This window comes from Gadus macrocephalus, chromosome 4 (assembly GCF_031168955.1).
Source record: "Gadus macrocephalus chromosome 4, ASM3116895v1".
NCBI lineage: Eukaryota > Metazoa > Chordata > Actinopteri > Gadiformes > Gadidae > Gadus > Gadus macrocephalus.
Genome location: NC_082385.1, coordinates 379508 through 401714, shown reverse-complemented (window position 1 = coordinate 401714; position 22207 = coordinate 379508). Strand labels below are relative to the sequence as shown.

Below are 22207 nucleotides of genomic sequence, written 5' to 3'. Positions count from 1 at the left end.
ATATTTATAATTGTAGAATTTTTAATTGTAGAATTCGGTAGTTGCTGTTTGCGTATATGGTAAGCGATAAAGAGAATGCTTAGTTACATTTTCATCCAGATCTATCGGTGCGTAAACAAAGACTTTTATTTTGGAAGAGCCCACATATGACCTGGACGTCATTTGTAAAAGTCTGGAGCAAATGGGTCCATGGGTAATTCCAAAACGTGTGGATGTTATCATTTTTCCTTCGTTAGTCATTAGTGCAGGAGCGCGCTGTGCCAAAAAGCGAGGTGCCTTTAACTGTGGGGGTTAAACCAGTCGGTACAGGAACTGAATTTAAGGAGTGTGTACGAGTGAAGTAGGCATTATTTGTCTATTTAAATCGAACCTTAATGCCTTGTCAGGATTTAGTTAAATTACTGCTCGTATGATTGTTACTAAATACCACTGAGCTCAGTAGTTCAAATTAAAATATTGCATTTTAATATAGGACATCTTCATAATACATTTTACAAAAGTAGGAGACACTTCTCAGGGGGAACAGACAGTGGAAGAACCACCAGCGGAAACACCAGAGCATCCATGGTCACCTCACTGAAGGTTCACAAAACGTTACTTTACTAAATGCACTATGGCATACTTTCACATAAAGCACTTTCAAACTTGAATGATAAATGATGACCGATGTTTATTTTTTCAATTAAAAATAAAATTCCCAGTGAATAAAAAAAAAGTACAAAAACAGTGACACCCTTTTGCCAGGTGATGATTTATTTAATATAACATCACACAGCTTTCTATCGAGTACAGCCAACAAAATGGCAGCAATCGTAGTGTTATGAAAACCCACAGGCCCGACATCGGAGGTGGTCCTTCTCGAGCAGGCCTCGGCAGAGTTCGGAACGTTTAAACTGGGAGTGGAAACGCAAATCAACCCGCTATAGTACGGCCAAGAGTGCTAATGGAATAACACCAGTAATAGTGTCAGCACACAGTGTTTACATTCAGAGGTACATTGTCGTCTGCATGATGCTCTGGGGGGGACTTCACCATCAGATATCTTGTGTTCACCAAAGGATACCATCCAATGACATCCCGCTGTCAGGGCCCCCCCGGCCCCCCTAACGGTGGGGGCTTCCTCTTCCTGCTGGCGCTGTCGTGTCTGTGGACGCGCAGGTGGTTCTTCATGTTGGACTGCTGGGTGAAGCCCTTGTCGCAGTAGGGGCAGCGGTGGGGCTTCTCCCCGGTGTGGACCCGGACGTGTCTCTTCAGGTGGTTCTTGGTGCTGAAGCGTTTCTCGCAGCGCTCGCAGGCGTACGGCCGCTCGCCCGTGTGCACGCGCCCGTGCTCCTTCAGCTGCTGCGCCGTGAAGAAGCGTCGGGCGCAGCCGTCGCACTGGAAGGGCTTCACGCCCGCGTGCCTGCGCAGGTGCAGCGCGTACGAGGTCAGGTACCTGAAGCCCCGCCCACACTCGCTGCACAGGTGGGGCTGGTCCGGCGAGTGCACGCGCAGGTGGGTCTTCAGCACGCCCTTCTCCTTGAAGGCCTTGCCGCAGACGGAGCAGGCGAAGGGCCGCGCCCCCGAGTGGCGGCGCAGGTGTACCGCGAGCGAGGAGCGGTGTGTGAACGTCTTGCCGCACTGCGGGCACACGATAGGCTCCTCCCCGCGCCGGTGCGCCTGCAGGTGCCTCTGCAGCCCGCCCTCCGAGACCAGCCGCCGCGGGCAGCGCTCGCACTGGTACACCTGCTTGGCGCGCCGCGGCGGGGCGGGCTGGGGGGGAGGCGCGGCGGGGCAGCGGTGCTCCAGGAGGTCCGGCCAGCGGGGGAAGGCGCGGTCGCACTGGGGGCAGGAGTGGCTCCGGCCGCCGTCGAGGGCGGAGCCCGGGGTGTCGCTCTGGGCGTCGCCGCCGCCACCACCGTCAGCCAATCGGACGTCCTCTGGGGTTCGGTCGCCGCTCGGCTCCGCCTGGACGGACGGTCGGTCTGCGGAGGGGGGGGGGGGGGGGGGGGTCGACAGCGTGAGCCTCTTGGCGCCGGGGTCGTGTGTTTCGTCGTAGGGAATCGGCCTCACGATGACCGGGTTAGCGCCGTACGCCGCGTGTTGTGATCTGAGAGCAGTGCGAGGGCAGGGAGAACCCCAACGCTCCCATGAACCCCTCTCCCCGCCCATCCCCGTCGTGTTGCAGCTGGACTGACCACAGAACATCTGCAGCCCGTCAGATTCACCCCCTCACCGTGGCGGCCGGAGGAGCGGCCGAGAAGAGACGGGTCCTCCTGCAGCCGGGCGGCGCCCTCGCCCTCCTCGCTGAAGGGGTCGCCCGGGGTCAAGCTGGTCCCTTTGGACGCCAGCGAGGACAGAATGACGGCCGACCTGAAGGGGAAGAGGTCTGGGGAGGAGAGCTGGGTCAGTAGAGGAGAGAGAGAGAGAGAGAGAGAGAGAGAGAGAGAGAGAGAGAGAGAGAGAGAGAGAGAGAGAGAGAGAGAGAGAGAGAGAGAGAGAGAGAGAGAGAGAGAGAGAGAGAGAGAGAGAGAGAGAGAGAGAGAGAGAGAGAGAGAGAGAGAGAGAGAGAGAGAGAGAGAGAGAGAGAGAGAGAGAGAGAGAGAGAGAGAGAGAGAGAGAGAGAGAGAGAGAGAGACTTCCTCTTGTAATGCTGCTGCTTGCTTTCTCGAGGATTGAGATGTGTTGCATTTCACACACCTGTGATTGACAGACAAGATGGTTTCTCTGGACCAATCAGGGCATCTCTTCCCTGATTGGTTCAGGGAATCCGCCTTACTTAACATGAGCAGGGAGTTGTCTAAAATCTAAATTAGCTGAAATGTATATTCTCACGCGCATTTCACTCACTAATGGCTCGCAACCTGTCAGCCAACAAACGCCACCCCGATGATATCTAATGATGGCTCACCTACAGCACCTTGACACATTGTTGACTTACTCTTCTCTAACTTCGCTGACCCTCTGGTTGGGTGCTGGAAGAGCGTTCTTAAATCTTCCGTGTCTGATCCGAACTCCTCCAGTCGGGGGACGAGTGAGTCGAGGTCCGGGTGGGTGGCCACCTGAGCAGGGACGGAGAGGTCCCAGTGAGGGCGTGGGGTTCAGTAGAGTCACCACTAGGGGGCGACATCCTCCTTCCTAAAGTAGGCACATGAACTTTGGGGCCGTCGTGATTCTTCTTCCTTAAGAGATACTGTTACAGCCTATACTGGTGTATTCGCTGCTAACCCTGGCAATCTCTGAAACATAATCTAAACATGAGATATTAACAGTTTAAACATACGAGTTGATCCGAACATAATCTAAACATATGAGATATTAACATAGGTTAAACATATGAGATCTTAACATTGATTAAATATTATAGAACTATGTTTTACCTAAGAGCCAGTGAGCAAAAAATCATTTTTTATTTGAACGTGTATTAGATCACTAACTAAAATACCACCGTGATTTAGGGTTAAAACTCAAGGATTTCACCCTTCTCCCTAAAACGTTCCACTCTGCTGTGACCTTTCAATGTCGCTAAGACATCACGAAAAAGAAGGTAACCTGATCGGACCTGTTAGGTCAGTCAGCAGTTGTTTAATTGTGCGCAGGCTGATCCTGCAGAAGCCTTAATTATAGTGTTGATGGTCTACTTCTAGGTGGGACTGTACACAATACCTAATTATTTTATTTGTATTCTTTTTGTAGCTTTAAATACAGCCCCTTGATGAATGTAATTACTAACTGTACATTAAAAAGTATTTCTGCTCAATTTAAATGGTTGAATCTCCTCGAGACTGAATATTTACTACAGCGTTTCTACAGCTCGATGCGGTTCTGCAATGATTCCGTCTTTACGGAGATATTCCCGAACCGCATAAAACAAAACCGGATCGTTTTCGCCCGTTTCGGCTCCGTGTGGACGGGGCCTAAGGAGATTGTGGCGGAGGGAAATCCTCAACTTCCAAAGACTCAGTCTGAACGAAGCCCCTCCCTCCCCCTCACTAATAACAGAACTCTAAGCCCAAAGCACATTTTTTAAACGCGTTTCTAATTCCAGCAGAATTTCCAGTAGTACCACATAGTTTAAACGTATGACAGCCTACCTCAACAAAACTAGAGACTGGGAGGAGCTCCTCCAGCCGTGACAGAAACTCCCACACAAGGATCTGGAGAGATGTGTCAAAACGACATCCGTAGTGTTCTGGGAAGGCGTTCTGTTTGAGAGCGGGGGAAGAAGACTAAGGCCCAATCCCATTTCTACCCCTTACCCCTTCCCCTTACCCCTCCCCCTTGTTTTGAAGGGGGAGGGGTAAGGGGTAGAAATGGGATTGGGCCTAAACCAAGTGTCCAGATCATTTGGCCAAAAAAAGTGTATCAGGGTATTACTGTGTGAGCAAAGATAAGAAGTGTTATTGTTCATTTAAAGAAAGTGAGAGAACACCCCAACAAACTGATCAATAAATGATCATCATGTAGTGTAGTCCCTGCCCGTGATGTTTCTATGGTCCTGAAAAATCACAAAAAAATAATCATCCCTCACCTTGAAAAAATCATATTTTTTTCTGAAAGACTTTTTGTCTGTGAATGTTTGAACCAGTTCCACAAAGGCCGTCTTTGAAACACCCAGCTCTCCGTCAGGGAACTGCAGAACACAAAAACATTGATTTGTGCAAACGCATAAACTTTATTGTATATTGGGACACATAGAAATACACGGGAAACAAACTGGATCAACATTTAAAATAAAGAGTAACAAGAGTAACAAGAGTAACAAGAGTAACAAACTAAGCAAAAACAAACATCACCCAGCAAACCCTGCAGGCACCATTAAAAGGGTTAGGGTTAGAACCATTTATCTTATGAACCCATCTCCCATGTGTACCTCTTCCGGTGTGTCCTGTGTTGTCAACAGCTGGATGGCGATCAACTGCTCCCTGATCGCTGTACTGTCCAACTCGTCGTCCCCCTGCACCAGCTCCAGGATGAACTGGAGAACACGTTCATTAGGTCTGGAGCTATCCAATCAGACGATACCTTTACCATGCACATTCAGTACGATAACCCCGTATGCAACACTTGACATGTTGACGAAGTGTCTGCACTTCTGGTTCAGTGATTCTTGCACTAGGTAACTTGGGAACAAGGCTCGCTAGATTCTTGCAGCAGATTAATGACCACATGAAGGTGAAGGTACCGACCCTCGCCCGCAGTCCCAATACGAGCTCAGCCATCTGCCTGGGAGTCAGAAGTTCTGGAACCATCTCCGTTACCAAGGTGACGAACTCCGCCAGCTTCCCGTACTGCTGTACGTTGCGTTGCTGGGCAACGCGCCACATGCACGCCGACATCAAGCGGAGGGGAGGGACAAGAAGACGCAGCGAGGCCAGCGGGAGCTGAGCGTCTGAAACCGATAAAGCAGAAGTAATGACTTTAATTTCGGTGGTTTTGTTTCATTGCATTAACTTTTAACAATTGAAATAAAAACGTCGCCTGCAATTAAAACGAATTGAATGATTGGCGCACACCTGTGCCGTCGAGGAAGGTGTCGTTGTTGACAGCCATCGTCGTTGCTCTCGACCCACCGGGCGGCTGGTTCTGGTTCAACCCAACGGGGTCTGGACGGTCGCCTCCCCGGTATGATGGTTGCGTCAGTGGCTCTCCTCGATAGTCGCATGGATCTGGAGGGAAAGAGGAAGGCTGAGGATACAGCAGACTAAAGAGCAGTGGAGGCTGTTGAATAGTGCGATAGTTTATATCGATGGGCGGGTCTACTGGCCACACTTTGTGCGTTAAAATAACAGTGATTACCATAGATTTAACCTAGGCAGTCAAAGGAGTCAAAGCGAGACAAGGTAAAGCCTTCTCTCGCCTGCAGACAACGGTACACATGTATGGATCGCAAGCAACGTTGACAGTATAAATATTAGTTAAGCTCGTTGTTTCCTTTCCTCTTCTTTCAAGAAGTGAGTTCAATGACACCAGTAGTTTTATGGCGACACATGTAACAAACCTACATTCAATTTTGTGATAAAAGGAATAGATAAAGCAAGAACAATTTAAAGTCTGACCCACTGACTTCATAACAACAACATGATCCAAGTGATCCTATCCTCCACGATTTGTACATCCGGGTCAAAGATGCTGCCTTACAAAATAAAATACCTTGTAGCGCGATTGTAATATGTTATCTCATTCTGTTGCTGTATGAGTCTCCCTTTTCCTCCGTTAATTAACGCAATAGAGTGGCGAAGTCACGCCCCTTCCGGTAGGGCTCATGGGACCTATGAGATCGAAAAATATGAATGGGTGTCAATGGAGAGAAAATAATTATTTTCTGGTCCCAGTCTTTATATGCCCTGGATTACACATATGTTGTTTGTGGATTTAAATGATAATTGTTCATGCAAAGAAAACTAAAAATGTTCGTGAAGAAGTTTGATAATTTTAGGTTTTATGTGAGGCCGCTTTGTGAACTACAGCTCTTCGCTGCTCTCGACGCATATGAAATACGTCACCACACCCGCCCTTGGAACTCGGCACAGAGATGGCGATCTCTCTGCCCCACTTCGCCGCTTTTTCCAAGGGGAGGATAAAAGCATCGAAAGAGGTGAAAACCATTATAAATCGGGGCACGTGCAGAGTTTCAGTTATGCCGATGGGAAGATTGTCGGTCTTCTCCACGCCAGTCGCAGGGAGCGTGACGTCACATACGAGCCGTGTAGTCTTTCTCGTTGTGTTTTCTCTACAGCCTTTATCTGAACAATTGCACAATAAACGGTCGAACTCTTTGCATGAAAAATTATCCTTTAAATCCACAAACAACATATGTGTAATCCAGGGCATATAAAGACCGGGACCAGAAAATAATTATTTTCTCTCCATTGACACCCATTCATATTTTTCGATCTCATAGGTCCCATGAGCCCTACCGGAAGAGGCGTGACTTCGCCACTCTATAGAGTGGCGAAGTATGTGCACGGCTCGTATGTGACGTCACGCTCCCTGCGACTGGCGTGGAGAAGACCGACAATCTTCCCATCGGCATCACTGAAATTCTGCACGTGCCCCGACTTATAATGGTTTTCACCTCTTTCGATGCTTTTATCCTCCCCTTGGAAAAAGCGGTGAAATGGGGCAGAGAGATCGCCATCTCTGTGCCGAGTTCCAAGGGCGGGTGTGGTGACGTATATCATATGCGTCGAGAGCAGCGAAGAGCTGTAGTTCACAAAGCGGCCTCACATAAAACCTAAAATTATCAAACTTCTTCACGAACATTTTTAGTTTTCTTTGCATGAAAAATTATCATTTAAATCCACAAACAACATATGTGTAATCCAGGGCATATAAAGACTGGGACCAGAAAATAATTATTTTCTCTCCATTGACACCCATTCATATTTTTCGATCTCATAGGTCCCATGAGCCCTACCGGAAGGGGCGTGACTTCGCCACTCTATAGACCTCTGAAGAATAAGTCCCGCCTCCGAGGCGCCTGGTTCCATGCCAAAAGCCTGTGAAATAACATGGGGTTTTTGAATGATCGTACATAACAAACTGTGGGTGGCGAAGAAGTAGATTCCACTTGGGTTTTGGATTGTAGGTGCCGTTAAAGTAGTAAACGATTATAAATGCTACTTTAACGGCACCGACAATCCAAAACCCAAGTGGAATCTAGATGGAAAAAGTGTGTTGTTCAAAACATGAGCAGCTTTTACTTCTTCGCCACCTACAGAGTTTGTTATGTACGATCATTCAAAAACCAAGACATTTGACCGATGGAACCAGGAGCCTCGGAGGCGGGACTTATTCTTCAGAGGTATATTGTGTATGGAGTATATTTAACTATAAAGATGAAATAGTCACCATAACCTAACCAGCGGGGTCAAGTTAACCCACACCTACTTGAAAGATTGATGAAGGGAAATTTTTTTATTGTACAAAGATTTATTGCGTTACTATTAAAAGTCATGCAAATACATTTTAATTAGTGCGAAATAGTAAAAGAACGTAGTGGCCACTTTGAAGGTTTGTAGTGTCGTGGATAAAACCCACCATCTAATACTAAATACAAATTACGAGAGGTTTGAGAAGGACTAGGGTTGAATGAGCATGGCTTTATTGCCACCGCAGAGTAACATTATCTGAGTTGCCTGCAAAGAACTCGCGAACAATCTCGGAGCTCCGCCTTATATCCTAATTGTGTGATCCCTAAGATGTCCTTGGCCAATCACAATGCTCTAAACTACGGGGCCTCGGACGTTCACGCCCACGATATCCAAGATACATTTCATACAGTAATTACAAGCACTACGTCCAAAATGTTGACATATTAAACATTAGTTGCATGAAGTGAGGTCTTTCATTAAAATCCATTCATCGCCTTTTTTATTAACGTGATCTTAAATCACCATGACTTACCACATGGGTTTAAGAGATGAGCACTGCGAAAGCAATATTCATTTAAACAGTAAAATATGCAGTTGTAATAGTTAATAACGCCACTTTATTAGTCCATGGCATATACAGTCATAATCCTAAAGCTGGTACCGTCTGATTTTAACCGGTGTATGGATTAGTTACCTTAACTCTAATTTGGAGCCTACAGAATATACATTCTAAAGCCAGACCAGGAGCCATGGGAGGGCGTTTCCTCACACCGTGACGGGGGCAGGCCGTCTTTGAGGGGCCCCTTATACCTAAACGAGGGGCGCAACCTCAGTAACACGTCAAAGAGGAACACGTGTAAATGTCCTCAGAATGCCAACACTGGTTGACCAAGGAAAGCCAGCTAATATCTAGTGTTTCACATTTGGCTCCATTGTACATATATTTACCTTATATTCTTGTATAATTCATACCTTAAGCTGACCTTACCCCCCCCCCTGCTGTGAATTCCTTCTCCACCAATATATCCCAACATTCGGCAAATATGCTTTTAAACCTTCTTTATTGTTTTCTCTGAACTGAGTTCTGCAAAAAAAAAATCCTATTAGAATAAATGGTCATCCACAAAAGTACCCGCTGAGAATCTCCATGTGTGGCCAGGGTGGGCGTGTCCAGGACAGACCATAAGAACCCAACGCGTCTCCCTGGGATTGTTTCTGCCCGCCACCGACCAACAGGAACACATCAAGCGTTCTTCTTCTCTTTGGTGTGAACGCGCATGTGAATCTTCATGTTGGAGCTCTGCTGGAAGCGCTTGCTGCACACCAGACACTGGTACGGCTTCTCCCCGGTGTGCGTGCGGACGTGCCTGGTCAGGGAGTTGCCCGTCCGGAACCTCTTGTCGCAGTGGGTGCAGGGGTGCGGTCGCTCGCCCGTGTGTATGAGCTGGTGCACGCGGCGCCGCTGCGACGAGGCGAACCGCCGGCTGCACGCGTTGCAGGGGAAGGGCTTCTCCCCGCTGTGCATGCGGTTGTGCTGCACCAGCGACGTCATGTGGTTGAAGCCCTTGCCGCACTCGCTGCAGAGGTAGGCGTACTCGGCGCCGTGCAGCTTCAGGTGCGCACGGAGCACGCCCTTCTCCTTGAAGCGCTTCCCGCAGAAGGTGCAGGGGAAGGGCCTCTCCCCGGTGTGCAGGCGCAGGTGCGTCTTCAGCCAGTGGACCGACTTCAGCACCTTGTTGCACTGCGGGCAGACCACCGAGCGGTTGACCCCGTGCGTAGCCTGGTGCTTCCTCAGGGCCTTCTCCGAGCCCAGCTGCCGCTGGCACTGGTCGCACTGGAAGCTCCGCGCCGCCGCCGCCTTCTGCTGCTCGTGCGCCAGGAGGTGCGACCTCAGGGCGTTCTCCGAGCCAAGCCGCCGCAGGCACTGCTCGCACTGCAGCCCTGGCCCCGCCCCTTCGAGCCCCGCCCCTTCAGGCCCCGCTCCTTCAGGCCCCGTGGCGTGCGCCATGAGGTGCCGCGTCAGGGCCTTCTGGGAGAACAGCTGTCTCTGGCAGCGGCCGCACTGGAAGCCCCGCCCAATGGCGCCGTGCACGCTGCAGCGGTGGCCCAGCAGGTCCGCCCAGCTGCTGAACCTCTGGCCGCAGTACGGGCAGGACTGGCTCCGGGTGGCCACGGGGGCGGAGCCAGGGGGGCTGCCGCTGGCGAGGGGGGGGGCGGGAGGGGAGGAACCGATGACCTCTGGCTCCTCCGGCTCCCCCTCCTCCTCCTCCTCTTCCTCCCCCTCCTCCTCTTCCTCCTCCTCCTCCTCCTCCTCTTCTTCCTCCTCCTCCTCATCATCTTCCTCCTCCTCGCCGTCTCCATCGAGTGGAGGGCGCTGGGCGGCCGTGACGTCTGTGGAGGAAAGACCACAGCCACAGCTTCAGCCCGGTGGGGGTGCGTCTCCACAGACCGTGGACGAACTCACCGGGACGTGGTCCGATAAGGAACAGCATCCGGTGTGTAACGTCTCAGCCTCACACGCTCACAACACCGTGAGGCTGCTGATGAAGCCGCACTCCTTTTGTTCAAGTCCTACGGAAACACAGGGACCAGTCTGGGCGTCTGCCTCACCCTGCTCCCGGAGGTCCAGCCCCGGTACGCTCTCCCTCGCTGCCCCCTCCTCGATGAAGTAGTCCTCAGCCCGGAGGCCGAGCCGCCTGGAGGCCAGAGAGGACAGGAGCACCCGGGAGCTGAAGGACGGCGGGTCTGGGGGGGAGAGGCGCGGCGTTAGGAACGGGGACCTTCAGGCCCCTCCTTTAGCCCGGCTATGCCCCGTCCCTCCCCGTTCTGTGATTGGTTCCCCATCTCAGGCGAAAAGGCGGCCTGGGTTCCATGGATCCGATTTTCGCCTGAGATGGGGAACCAATCACAGAACGGGGAGGGACGGCAAGACGATGACGGCGTCTACGCGACACACCCATCGTCTTCTTCCTCATCGACTTCCTGTCGCTCTGCATACGTCATCTGGTATAATCGATACGATTGGCTATGAGCTACGTACAGACTCATGATAGACGTTCGTATCGCCCAATAAACGGCTCCGGGCAATTGTAAACTGCGCCTCCAATAGGAGACAATGAATGTGTGGTTCCCAGACCTCTCCTCAATGTCGATTGAGATGAGGTCTGGCCTTCGCCAGGCCAGCCCTCATTGGTGGTAACCAGTGTCCTAGGAAGAAGACCTAAGGAACCGAAAAGGATAGCAACAGGGAGATTCAGGCCCTCATTGGTGGTAACCAGTGTCCTAGGACCTAGAAAGGAGACCTGAGGAACCTAACGCAGGCAGACGAGGAGAGGAAGGAAACGAGATCTCAGGGAAATGACAGAATTCAGCAAGTGATAAAACTAATGAACCAACAGGAAATGCAAATTGTGTGCATGGTCCACAAACAAAGTCAAAGCGAACAAAAGCAGGATCTTACTCTTCTTCAACTTCCAGCCTTTTTGTCGATGCTTCAGAAGAGTAGTAAAGTCTTCAGGGTCGGAGATAAAGTGGTGAGCATCGGGGTCCAGGGAATCAAGGTGGAAGTTGGAGGCCACCTGAACAATGAAGGACAGCTTCTATGATTAGAAAGGGCAATGACTGCTTCTACTGGGCTGAACGGGACTCCAAAACATGAGATAAAAGTTAGCTTTCTGGTAAAACTGAAGATGTGACATTTAATTTGACCTTTTTGTGATTTTAATAAATATGCATTTGAATACCCGTACGTTCCATTTTTCCACATTTGGCTGTGGAACAGTGTTTCAGTTTGCTAACGGCTGGTGAATGCCAACTATAAGAAAACCGAAACACTTAATAACCATAACTGATTGAGAGATTTGGTCATGGTAGGTATCTGAAAGCCCTCCTCATGTCCTGATAAACTGTTATATGTGCGTCGTCAGGCAGAGGATTCCGGAAGGTCTGAGCTGCTTCTTTGGGTTTCCGGCGTCAGCCCAAGAACAGAGTATTGAACGGGAGACTTTTTGGTCGGTTTGGAAGAAACAGACTTGGAACCTGCCCTTTGGTCTGAATCAGCCTCTTCATCTGACGAGCCAGGGGTAAACAAGAGGACTAAAGCGGAGGTCTCCTCTCCAACACCCCCACACCCACCTCACAGAACCCAGACACCGGGAGCAGCTCCTCCAGCCGACAGAGGAACTCCCACACCACCACCTGCAGCGTCGTGTCGAAGCGGGATCCATAATGCTCCGGGAAGACTTTCTGCAGGGAAAAATAAAGACAACGTCTTATTAAAAGTATATCAAAACCACAGCCACCAGATGGCGATGAAGTGGATATGTTGGCAGGGACGATCTTTAAAGAACAATAACAGATCAACCCTTACCTTGAAAAAAGTTTTCTTTTCACTTGGTTTGTCCCTCAATTTTTGGACCAGTTCTACAAACGCCTTCTTTGACTCCTCCACCTCTCCGTCTGGGAGCTGTCGGCAGGAGACACACATGATTCGCTCTGTTATGCAGCATTATATCTGGACACATATTTGATTTACAGCAATAAGAAACAGCAAAACGTAATTATTTACCCTTTGAGTTTAGCTATGTCATCCCCACCCTGACTGACTTCAGACAGAGGTCATCAATGAGCCGGTTAGTCTGGGTTTGAACCCTGAGCCAATCAGCAGGGTCGTTACCTCTTCTCCTGGGCCCTTGGTCTTCAGCAGGCGGACGCTGTTCAGCTGCTTCTGGAGCGCCGGACTGTCTGACTGCTCCTCACACTGCAGCATCTCCAGGATGAGCTGGAGAGCAGTTCAGAAGAGCCCATGAAATGAACTCATTCGGCCCATTCGATCCAAATGAAAGGTTTGATCTGTTCTTTAAGTCTCATTGCGGTCGTGCACCTCTTTTACAACATAGCGAATAGAATATACATAACTGATGACAAAATTATAGTGTTTTTCTTCTGACCCCTGCTACACAAAGTTACCCCAAATCCTATCCCACCTTTATCGGACAGACCTTTTAACTATACCTTAGTAACAATTCTTGCCAATTAAATATGATAGTTAAAGACCACATGAAGGTGAAGGTACCGACCCTCGCCCGCAGTCCCAATACAAGCTCAGCCATCTGCCTGGGAGTCAGAAGTTCTGGAACCATCTCCGTTACCAAGGTGACGAACTCCGCCAGCTTCCCGTACTGCTGTACGTTGCGTTGCTGGGCAACGCGCCACATGCACGCCGACATCAAGCGGAGGGGAGGGACAAGAAGACGCAGCGAGGCCAGCGGGAGCTGAGGGTCTAGAAGATGAGATAACCTCGTGTTACGACCCCATCTGGACATGTTTGGTTTATACACCAAGTGGCTAACGGGCAGGGTTCAGAAGTTAAACATTTCTCTTTCTGTAAACCGTTACTATAGTATAGGATAGGTCTCTATAGTATGCTCATCACAGAAATTAAGAAACATCTGAAATCTAAGTCTAATGAAACGAGGATAGATGGAAACTAACCTGTGCCCGCTTTGAAGGCTAGTTCCAGTTCCTTGTTCTCGGCCATGGTGGTTATCTGGTGGTTCAGGTTCTGTTTCTGGTTCTTCTCCTAAACGGGTTTTTCTTTTGCATCTGACACAGCTATTGGCTCAAGACGACGATACACGCAGCAGCTTCAACAGCACTTTCCGATTTTCTGCTTCTGAGATGTTGCAGGAACCTTGTGAGAAACAGACACGGGAACGGTCTGACGGACAACATTAAGGGGGAACATGTTTCCTTTTAGAAGGACAGACGTGGCTTACTAAAGATATAACTTGTGGTGTTTTGTACCCTTATCTATCCATGATGAACAGTGCCATCACTCGAACTCAGTTGGTTTGATTAACTTATCATTTTTTGATAGTTATCAACAAGAAACAACAATATAAACATTTACCTGTAAGCGCTATCTTTTTCCGGTTATTTTCCGGGTCAGGCTTTTTATCCTTCAAATTAAAAGTACATACAGACAGATTCGATATCACCATGATTAAGGCTTCATTATTTTCCTGTAATTCTCCCGTCGATATAATTTTGGAAAATATTAAAAGCACCGAGATAAAATATATAAACTGCAGCAGGTGTAGAACAGTTCTGGTGAGTCTATATGATTTTAAAACAATTATTCTAGTTAACCACTAGATGGCGGAATAGGCATACTCTTAGCTATTAGAGTGACCGTACTCAGAATTGAAATAATACAATAGAAAGAGTAGGCCAATAAGTTAAATGAACTCTCAAAACATATTGTATAATATTAGTAACAGGTTAACGTTAATGCTTAATTAAATAAATAGTTTATTTGGAGCTAGAGGAATCAACTGAAGAAAGTTTAAAATATTGAGTTGTTGAAGAGATGTTGATATTGCATTATATTTGGGCAGTTATTAATGCAGTTAGTATCGAGATTGTCATTTAAAATGGCTTGTGCAACAGGGAAGATGTGTCAGTTATAAATTCATTGCATACATTACCTTTAAAACCCATTAACGTTTAAAAGCAAAAGAAGATATATAAAACCAATTGCAATAAAAAGTTGAAATGATATGCCATTCTTACAATTACAGAAGCTTTCTCTATATTGTAATGGTTTTCCTTTTGTGTCATTGCATAAGTTTGATCATTAATAAAACCGTACCTAGCTAATGTCCATCATCATCATTATCATCATCATTATCATCCTCCTCATCATCGTAATCATCGTCTTCACTGAGGGGAAGACTAAAACGAAGAACAAGAGACGACGCGTGAAAACAAAACACTCGAATATTTCAAGATGGAGTTTTTCAAATATTGACAGATTGTACGTTCCTCGGTCCCTCCCTCTCGTCACGGTGGACGCTGAGCTGAGTGCTGGAGACGCTTTGAGGGGCTGGGATGGTGTGTAGGCAGATGTATTTTGTATGTAAGCACAGAAACTGAGGTTGGCAGGAGAAACGCGCCAGGTGGAGGCTCAGCCAGCCAGAATCCCATTACTTGTTCAGGGAAGGGCTGTGTGTGTGTGTGTGTGTGTGTGTGTGTGTGTGTGTGTGTGTGTGTGTGTGTGTGTGTGTGTGTGTGTGTGTGTCTGTGTGTGTGTGCGCGCGCGCGCGCGGGTGCATGGGTGTGCTGAGGTGTGTGTGCGTGTGTGTTCTCTGGCATGTGCCAGCGCGGTGCCGGTGTGCGTATGTGTGTGTGTGTGTGTGTGTGTGTGTGTGTGTGTGTGTGTGTGTGCGCGCGCGTGTGTATGCACGTGCGTCTGAGTGTGGGTGTGCTCAGGCATTTGCCAGTGTCATGTGGGGAAAGGGTGGTGAGTTAAGGGGAGGGTGGGGGTCGGGTTGCTGCGCGTGTCAGGGGTGACGTCTGTGTGTGAGCGCACACACGTGCGTGCGTGTGTGTGTGTGTGTGCGGTAATTACTTTTTCGATGAGGAGTTTGAGATGGAGGTGATGGCAGCGGGGGTGAACAGGGGTGATTAGAGAGGGCTGGCGGTGCGAGGAAGAGGGGGGGGGGGGGGGTTGTCAGAAGTTATCTCCCGATCTCATCTCCTCGTGCGCAGTCTGGCGGATTCCCTCGATGGCTTAGCGGCTCGGCGCGGCGGCGGCTGTCAATCGGGGCCCGCAAACGCCCGCAGAGAAATCGATGCCTATCTGCTGCGCCGTTTCTATTTTTACCCAGAAGCCTCGGCAGCACCCCCCCGCCCCCACTCTCCCACTCCTCCACTCTCCCCCCCGCTGGCTTTGATAAGGATGCTGCCTGCTCGGGTCTTCGCTTTGTCTCCCATAAGCTCCCCCCCCCCCCCCCCCCCCCCGGACTGATCAGGTGACGATAAGGGGGGGGACCATCTAAGACCCAGCCGGGGATTCTACCTGACCGGCCCTTTGTTCACAGAGAGTCGGACAGAGCGCCACTAGGGGTGTTACTGGTGTTACTGGTGTTACTGGTACTTACTGGTGGTGTTACTGGGGTTACTGGTACTTACTAGTGGTGTTACTGGTGCTAACTGGTGGTGATACTATGGCTAACTGGTGGTGTTACTGGTGCTAACTGGTGGTGATACTATGGCTAACTGGTGGTGTTACTGGTGCTAACTGGTGGTGTTGCTGGTGCTAACTGGTGGTGTTACTGGTGCTAACTGGTGGTGTTGCTGGTGCTAACTGGTGGTGTTGCTGGTGCTAACTGGTGGTGTTACTGGTGCTAACTGGTGGTGTTGCTGGTGCTAACTGGTGGTGTTACTGGTGCTAACTGGTGGTGTTACTGGTGCTAACTGGTGGTGTTACTGGTGCTAACTGGTGGTGTTACTGGGGTTGTTTGACTTGGGCTATTGCACAACACGGGGCAACATCACTGTAATAATATCTGTCTGTCTGTCTGTCTGTCTGTCTGTCTGTCTGTCTGTCTGTATGTATGTCTGTCTGTCTGTCCATTTGCCTGTCTGTGGTTCCATCCTGCTTCCTAATATAACGTTGTGATATCTTATTACAGTGTCCGGTTGTAATTGAGCAGTAGATTGGTTGTTTAAATGAAAGCGGTAAATCCTGCGTGTTGACTTTGGCCCACCAATTATTTTTAGTTGACATCTGATCTCATGGAGCCTGAGGATTAATTTAGTCAAACCTAAACCGTGTTTGCTGTTATTAAAACCCTCGCAAACTCCACTTCCTGCCAACAGCCGTGCCTTCTGCTCACCTCGTCGAACGCGGTCACACGCCCCCATATGCACGCACACACACACACACACACACACACACACACACACACACACACACACACACACAAATGGTCACAAACATGGTCACACACCCACATACACACGCACACACACGCACGCACACACACACACACACACACACAAACACGCACACATACATACACACATACGCCCATGTACACACACAAACACACACGCACACACACTTTTGCCTTGCAGTTGATTTTGCTGGCTCTTCCCCTCCTTGTTTACTCCCTCAATCTGAGTGAGTAAACAAAAGCGAGTTAAGTCAAAACCAGTTTGTTAATGTGCTCAGACGTTACTATGTGTGTTCATTCAGAGCGATCCACACCCCTGAACATGGGGGTTTCTGCTGGTGCTCTTGGTTCTGACCAGCTGCTGTCAGGCATCCCTCCCACATCTGGACTCCCGGTTCTCTCCTTCACCCATCCTGTCGATTTCACCCTGGCAGAAATCTGCCTTCCGTCGTCTCTAGATCAGATGTGAACAGATCTTCTGATCTTTCCAAATCCGATTTCGGTTCCACTTTCATGTCTGGTTCTAGACCATGGCCCGTTTTTCAAAAATCAATGTTAACAGTTGAAGTGAAAGATGGGATGTAATCCTTATGGACTGGAGCCGGGGTCTGTACCGTCCACACAGCAGCGGGCCTCTTCCCTCCGACTAAACCCATCCAGAGCACTTACTCACTAACGAGCTGCTGGACGCCCGAGTCCTCATCAGCCGCAGGTTGGCTAATGTTGTTTGGGGCAACGCGAGAGAGAGACACAGGCAGCAATTAACATGACACAGGCAGCAATTAACATCTCATTAAGCAGTTCTAGCACTGTAAATGAAGGCAGAATGCTGACGCCAACCCGCTCGCTGTAAATGGATCCTCGGAGCGGACGTAGAAACTAAACTACTGATGGCTTTTCCCGGGAAGTCGAGTGAAAAACAGCGGAGAGAAGAAAGAAAGTGAGCGCCTCAGCATAAGGTGCGCGCGACGGGGGACACTGAGGCCACCCGTCAAACCATTAAGGAGGCTCAGGCTAAATCGCTTTCTGTGTCGTCGTCGCCCCCCCTCCCAAAAAACAGGTCATAACACAGACTCATCCATCACCCAGCAGCAGCTGTGAGCGTACTGGGGGGGGGGGCGGGGGGGCTCGGGCATATGGGGGGTTATTTTGTCAAGTTAGCCCGTAATGTGTTGAATAAAAGCGTGATTATTTAAGGATCGGCTATTGTGTGTCGTCGTTGTACTTTTGTCATTTTTAATTTGGCTTCCGGGGGTAAAACGGTGAGCGATGCACCCGGCGTTGGCGGCGGATGACATGGTGTCGAATCGGGGAGATTAAGGATGATAAGCGGACGTCGAGGAGAGGGATGAAGATTAACGCAGATTTGGCTTTCCACGGAGGTAAAGAGGGATTTTATTAGATTGTATAAAATGGTTATCGTTAGTATGGAGTTGAAGCATGGCCTGGTTGGTTTCTCTCTCTCTCCCTCTCTGTCTCCCTCTCTCTCTCTCTCTCTCTCTCTCTCTCTCTCTCTCTCTCTCTCTCTCTCTCTCTCTCTCTCTCTCTCTCTCTCTCTCTCTCTGTCTCTCTCTCTCTCCCTCTCTGTCTCTCTCTCTCCCTCTCTCTCTCTCTCAGAACATAATATGGGGACCAATACTTCTGTCGAACACTAAATAAAAACACTCGTTGACTCGTCCCGTTTTCTACATCTGCTCTTGACTAGACCTCGTCTGTGTCAATGTTTGACGACTGGTTCCGCTTTAATTACAGATTTCCTTCTGTGCTCCTCTCCCAAATTCCAGGGATATCCAATTACTGCCCGCGTGGCGGCAAACAGCAGAGCTCTTTGCTTTTCACTAATTGACGAGAAGTGATGCCGGCGCTCAAAGCAGAGGACCAGCTCCGGGGAGCATTGACTAGAACAAGGAGGAGGAGGAAGGAGGAGAATGAGGCGAAGAAGAGGAAGGAGAAGAATGAGGAGGAGGAGGAAGAAGGAGAAGAATGAGGAGAAGAAGAAGAGACGAAAAATAATACGAAGAAAAGGAGAAGAAGTAAAAGAATGATATGAAGAAGAAGCAGAAAAGGAAGAGGAATAAGAGGATGAAGAAGCACAATAAGAGGAAGAAGGAGACGATTGTGTGGTCTGCCTCAGGCTTTGGGCTGATTCTTCTTGTTACATCAGAAAAAAGAGGCTAAGGCAATATCCCCAGACTACACCCAGCTGGTGTGTGTGTGTGTGTGTGTGTGTGTGTGTGTGTGTGTGTGTGTGTGTGTGTGTGTGTGCGCAAGAGCCTGGCGAACAAACAAAAGTGTGAAGCAAAATGCCCTTGAAATCTGCGTTCTGAACTGATTGTTCAATAACATCCGAAGGCACTGCCTTTCATGGGAACACTCGTGGGAAGGTTGGGTTCCTTCCCTGCTCCGTTGTCGGCTGCACAGCTTACTGAATCAATACAATCTAATTAATCACTCATCATTGTGCGAATGCCAAAACACAGCGTCAGTAACACTGCACCCGTCTTATAGAGTATTATTCTGTGTGCCGTCTTCCCCACTAAACACGTCATAACACCTATCTTTATGATTTGCCGCTCATTTGAGTGCCCCTCCTCTGGCCCCATGCTGCGTTATTACGTTATTACGTTAAACACGTCTCTCCTTACTGCCGTCCGATGCTTATGGCCGGTCGTCACCCTCGTGTAGGGACGGGGCCGTGTGTGCGCAGTTGTGGCGGATCACGTGCTCGTTGCTCATCTCCTCACTTTACAAAGGTCAGCCTACTGTGAGATGCATCGGTCGGATTAGTGCCTGAGTGCACTACGGTGCGGCCGATGAGAGAAACGCATTGTAAAGATGGGTTAGAATGTTATGGTCATCATCGACACACCCGTCTGTGCCTGTAGTTCTTCTTAACCGCAGGCGTACAAACACGCTTGAAAACAACGCGAACATCTTTCAAATAACCAAACTGCCTTTCGATTGTATTTCCTAAACCCAGTCATACCTCGGATGAGGACGTCTATCGTTGCGTTCCAGATTGTTCTGGAGGCCTGCAGCATGGCTCTGGTGATGACATCACAAACCTTGATTGGTAGAGCCTTCTAATTGGCGAGCCCCTGATGGTCCCACAAACCAACCCAATGTTTTTTTTTCCCTCAAGAGATCTTCAGAGAAAGCCATTACGATATATCATTTAAAAAGGCGGCCATTAGGTGGCTAAGCTGTGCTATCAGAGGCAGTTTGTTCATTAACATGAATAAATTACACTATCACTAGATATTAAAATATCATTAACAGACATCATATAAGTGTTACAGATGAATTCCCATTCAACCAGAGATTTTAAGGCCTTTGCATGCATATATTAATGTGAAGTGTGTGCCTGTGCGGGAGTGTCGCGGTGCGTTCCTACCCAGAGAAACGACACCAGGAGGCTGGAGGTGAGGCGCGCAGTGTGCATCATTTATTGAACAGCACTGATGTTACGACAGGAGAACAAATGAAACACGAAAGAGCATTTTTTATTACGGGGGTGGCGGGGGGATCAAGTGTGGTGGGTGCTGCGGGGCGAGAGATACAGTCGTACAACAAAGATACACACACGAGCACAAAACAGGTACACAGAACATGGTAATTCCCTTGTCCTGAGCGCAGCAGACAAAGCCCCCTGCGACGCACTGTGTTGTCCTTCACCGAGGGGGGGGGGGGGGGGGGGGCTCCTATAGGCTGAGCGAGGCTTATCGTGTGGGTGAGGATGTTTATTCTGCTTTATTCCTCAACTCCCATGCACGCACGCACACACACACACAAACCCACACACACGCACAGACACACACAAACAGTCCTACACACACACAGACACACATAAACACAGTTGTTTTTCCATCAACAATGACTTGGTTGGGATGTGTGTGTCGATGGATTTGTGTGGGTAGGAATGTGTTATTTTGTGTGTGTGTGTGTGTGTGTGTGATTGAGTGTTCGAGAGGGTAGAGAAATTAATGCAGGACACACACACACACACACACACACCCACACACACACACACACACACACACATACACACGCACACACACACACACACACACACACACACACACACACACACACACACACACACACACACACATGCAGCCGTTTTTCATCAACAATTACTTGGAGAAGGCAGGAGAATAAAGAAAGTGCGAGCACCCCTTGGGTGACAGACGGAAGGCAGTGCGCCAGCTCTTCCACTTCCTGCCTCCCCCTTCATGCCTGGGGGGGCCGTGGGGGGGGGGGGGGGGGGGGGGGGGTCGGGGTGTTACGGAATAGACCTTTCAATTATTCACTCGCTGAGATGGCGGTGTATGTGGTGCACATATTTCCCACCTTTGGAATCCCGACAGCCTTACCCCACCCACGCCCCCCGTGGATCGAAACCCTCTGTGATGAGTCTCTCAGTGAGAGCTCCTCACCCCTCACCCCCCTCAACCCCCCTGCTCAGTTATTCCCACTGAGGAGACCCCCCCCCCCCCCCCCCCCCCCATGAACTTGAAGAACTTTTAAAAAAGTACATTAGAGAACTTCAGAAAAGGAAACGTTCAAAGAACCGATGCCGCCGTCCGAAGAGCCTCTCGCGCCGATCGCTGTCGCCGTGGAAACGCTCCGCGCCACAGCCCAGCGAGCCCGCGGTCGGACGAGGTTAGGGTTTTTTGATGTTTTGATGAAACCGGTGTACGGTTTAACAAGCATTTGTTGGATATAGTGAACAGTGGCTGAAGATGCCTTGCTGCAGTGTCCCACCGTACCGTATCCTTCAGTGTTGACGAGGGAAAACAACTGATGAAGCCCAGGCAAATAACTCAAGATAACAAGGGAGGGGCTTGCATCAGTTTGTGTTTTAATTCTCTTTTCGTTTCCACAGGACATTAACATTGGAACATCACAGGGAGAAATACATCATTATGAGCAGCTCTGGATCCACACATTCAGACCCCCGCAGGGCTCGTTTGAGTCGGGACAGATTCACACAGAGGGGGAATAGCTAGCGCGTGTGGGTCATGTGTGTGTGTGTGTGCGTGTGCGTGTGCGTGTGCGTGTGTGTGTGTGTGTGTGTGTGTGTGTGTGTGTGTGTGTGTGTGGGTGTGTGTGTGTGGCACCACTTACAGCAGGACGTGTGAGCAAACCCCCTCCGGATGCGTTGATGGCCGTGTTTAGCGGCACGCTCTTGAATTAGCATAGGATACGTACCTCCGGGTCAGTCCGCGCACCTCACGTCCTCACGTCCTCACGTCCTCCGCGCTAATGAGAAAATAAACGTGACCCGCGGTATCGCCATGTCGAATAATCAAACAGTCGATTGCGTCGTCAATAGCTCGCTTCTTGCAGACATTTCCTCGTAATAAGCCCCGCCGGGACGCGACTCCTGCCCGCTGATGTCACGTCGGCGCCCTCTCGCGGCACGCCGCCGGCGATGCACGTGCACGTGTGGACGGGTGGGCAGGGCGCGTGCACCTGTGCAGGCGTTCTCCCGCGCTCCCATGCGCGGCTGCTGAACTCTCGCCGTGTGTTTAGTGGCTTAGAATCCTACATGAACCACATCTGCCATCACGTAGGAATAAAAAGCCATAGAACACAGCGGCAAACTAG

The 22207-nt window shown here is 49.5% G+C and overlaps 2 protein-coding genes across 7 annotated transcripts; both read right to left on the bottom strand.

The window, feature by feature from the left end:
- Positions 1–732: 732 nt before the first annotated feature.
- Positions 733–6213, bottom strand: LOC132455572 (zinc finger protein 696-like). 4 transcript variants are annotated; one of them, XM_060049465.1, is made up of 9 exons: positions 6133–6213; positions 5496–5648; positions 5169–5371; positions 4853–4957; positions 4511–4612; positions 4074–4184; positions 2921–3041; positions 2216–2368; positions 733–1964 (listed from the first exon to the last, which is right to left on the bottom strand). In XM_060049465.1, the coding sequence occupies exons 2-9, from the start codon at positions 5530–5532 to the stop codon at positions 1084–1086; spliced, it is 1713 nt and encodes a 570-aa protein (XP_059905448.1). In that variant the 5' UTR covers positions 5533–5648; positions 6133–6213; the 3' UTR covers positions 733–1083. The 4 variants fall into 4 exon arrangements, with proteins under 4 accessions (XP_059905448.1, XP_059905445.1, XP_059905447.1 ...); XM_060049462.1 differs by having other exon boundaries at positions 6047–6198; XM_060049464.1 differs by lacking the exon at positions 6133–6213 and adding an exon at positions 5779–6097.
- A 2687-nt stretch (positions 6214–8900) lies between these two features.
- Positions 8901–13834, bottom strand: LOC132455571 (zinc finger protein 397-like). Of its 3 annotated transcripts, none has more exons than XM_060049460.1 (9): positions 13768–13834; positions 13350–13548; positions 12935–13137; positions 12532–12636; positions 12226–12321; positions 11991–12101; positions 11317–11434; positions 10467–10601; positions 8901–10247 (listed from the first exon to the last, which is right to left on the bottom strand). In XM_060049460.1, the coding sequence occupies exons 2-9, from the start codon at positions 13393–13395 to the stop codon at positions 9100–9102; spliced, it is 1962 nt and encodes a 653-aa protein (XP_059905443.1). In that variant the 5' UTR covers positions 13396–13548; positions 13768–13834; the 3' UTR covers positions 8901–9099. The 3 variants fall into 3 exon arrangements, with proteins under 3 accessions (XP_059905443.1, XP_059905442.1, XP_059905441.1); XM_060049459.1 differs by having other exon boundaries at positions 13350–13575; positions 13768–13832; XM_060049458.1 differs by lacking the exon at positions 13768–13834 and having other exon boundaries at positions 13350–13761.
- Positions 13835–22207: the final 8373 nt, after the last annotated feature.

What these genes read in the sequence shown, in the direction of transcription:
- LOC132455572 (XM_060049461.1), bottom strand. An exon ending in TATTGGGACTGCGGGCGAGG is followed by an intron (nt 4,958 to 5,168) that starts GTCGGTACCTTC and finishes CGTGTTCTCCAG; the next exon opens with TTCATCCTGGAGCTGGTGCA. An exon ending in CACAGGACACACCGGAAGAG is followed by an intron (nt 4,613 to 4,852) that starts GTACACATGGGA and finishes TGTGTTCTGCAG; the next exon opens with TTCCCTGACGGAGAGCTGGG.
- LOC132455571 (XM_060049460.1), bottom strand. Translation starts at nt 13,395, where the DNA reads ATGGCCGAGAACAAGGAACTGGAACTAGCCTTCAAAGCGGGCACAG. An exon ending in AAAAGAAAACTTTTTTCAAG is followed by an intron (nt 12,102 to 12,225) that starts GTAAGGGTTGAT and finishes TTTTCCCTGCAG; the next exon opens with AAAGTCTTCCCGGAGCATTA. An exon ending in CGGTGTCTGGGTTCTGTGAG is followed by an intron (nt 11,435 to 11,990) that starts GTGGGTGTGGGG and finishes TTCATTGTTCAG; the next exon opens with GTGGCCTCCAACTTCCACCT.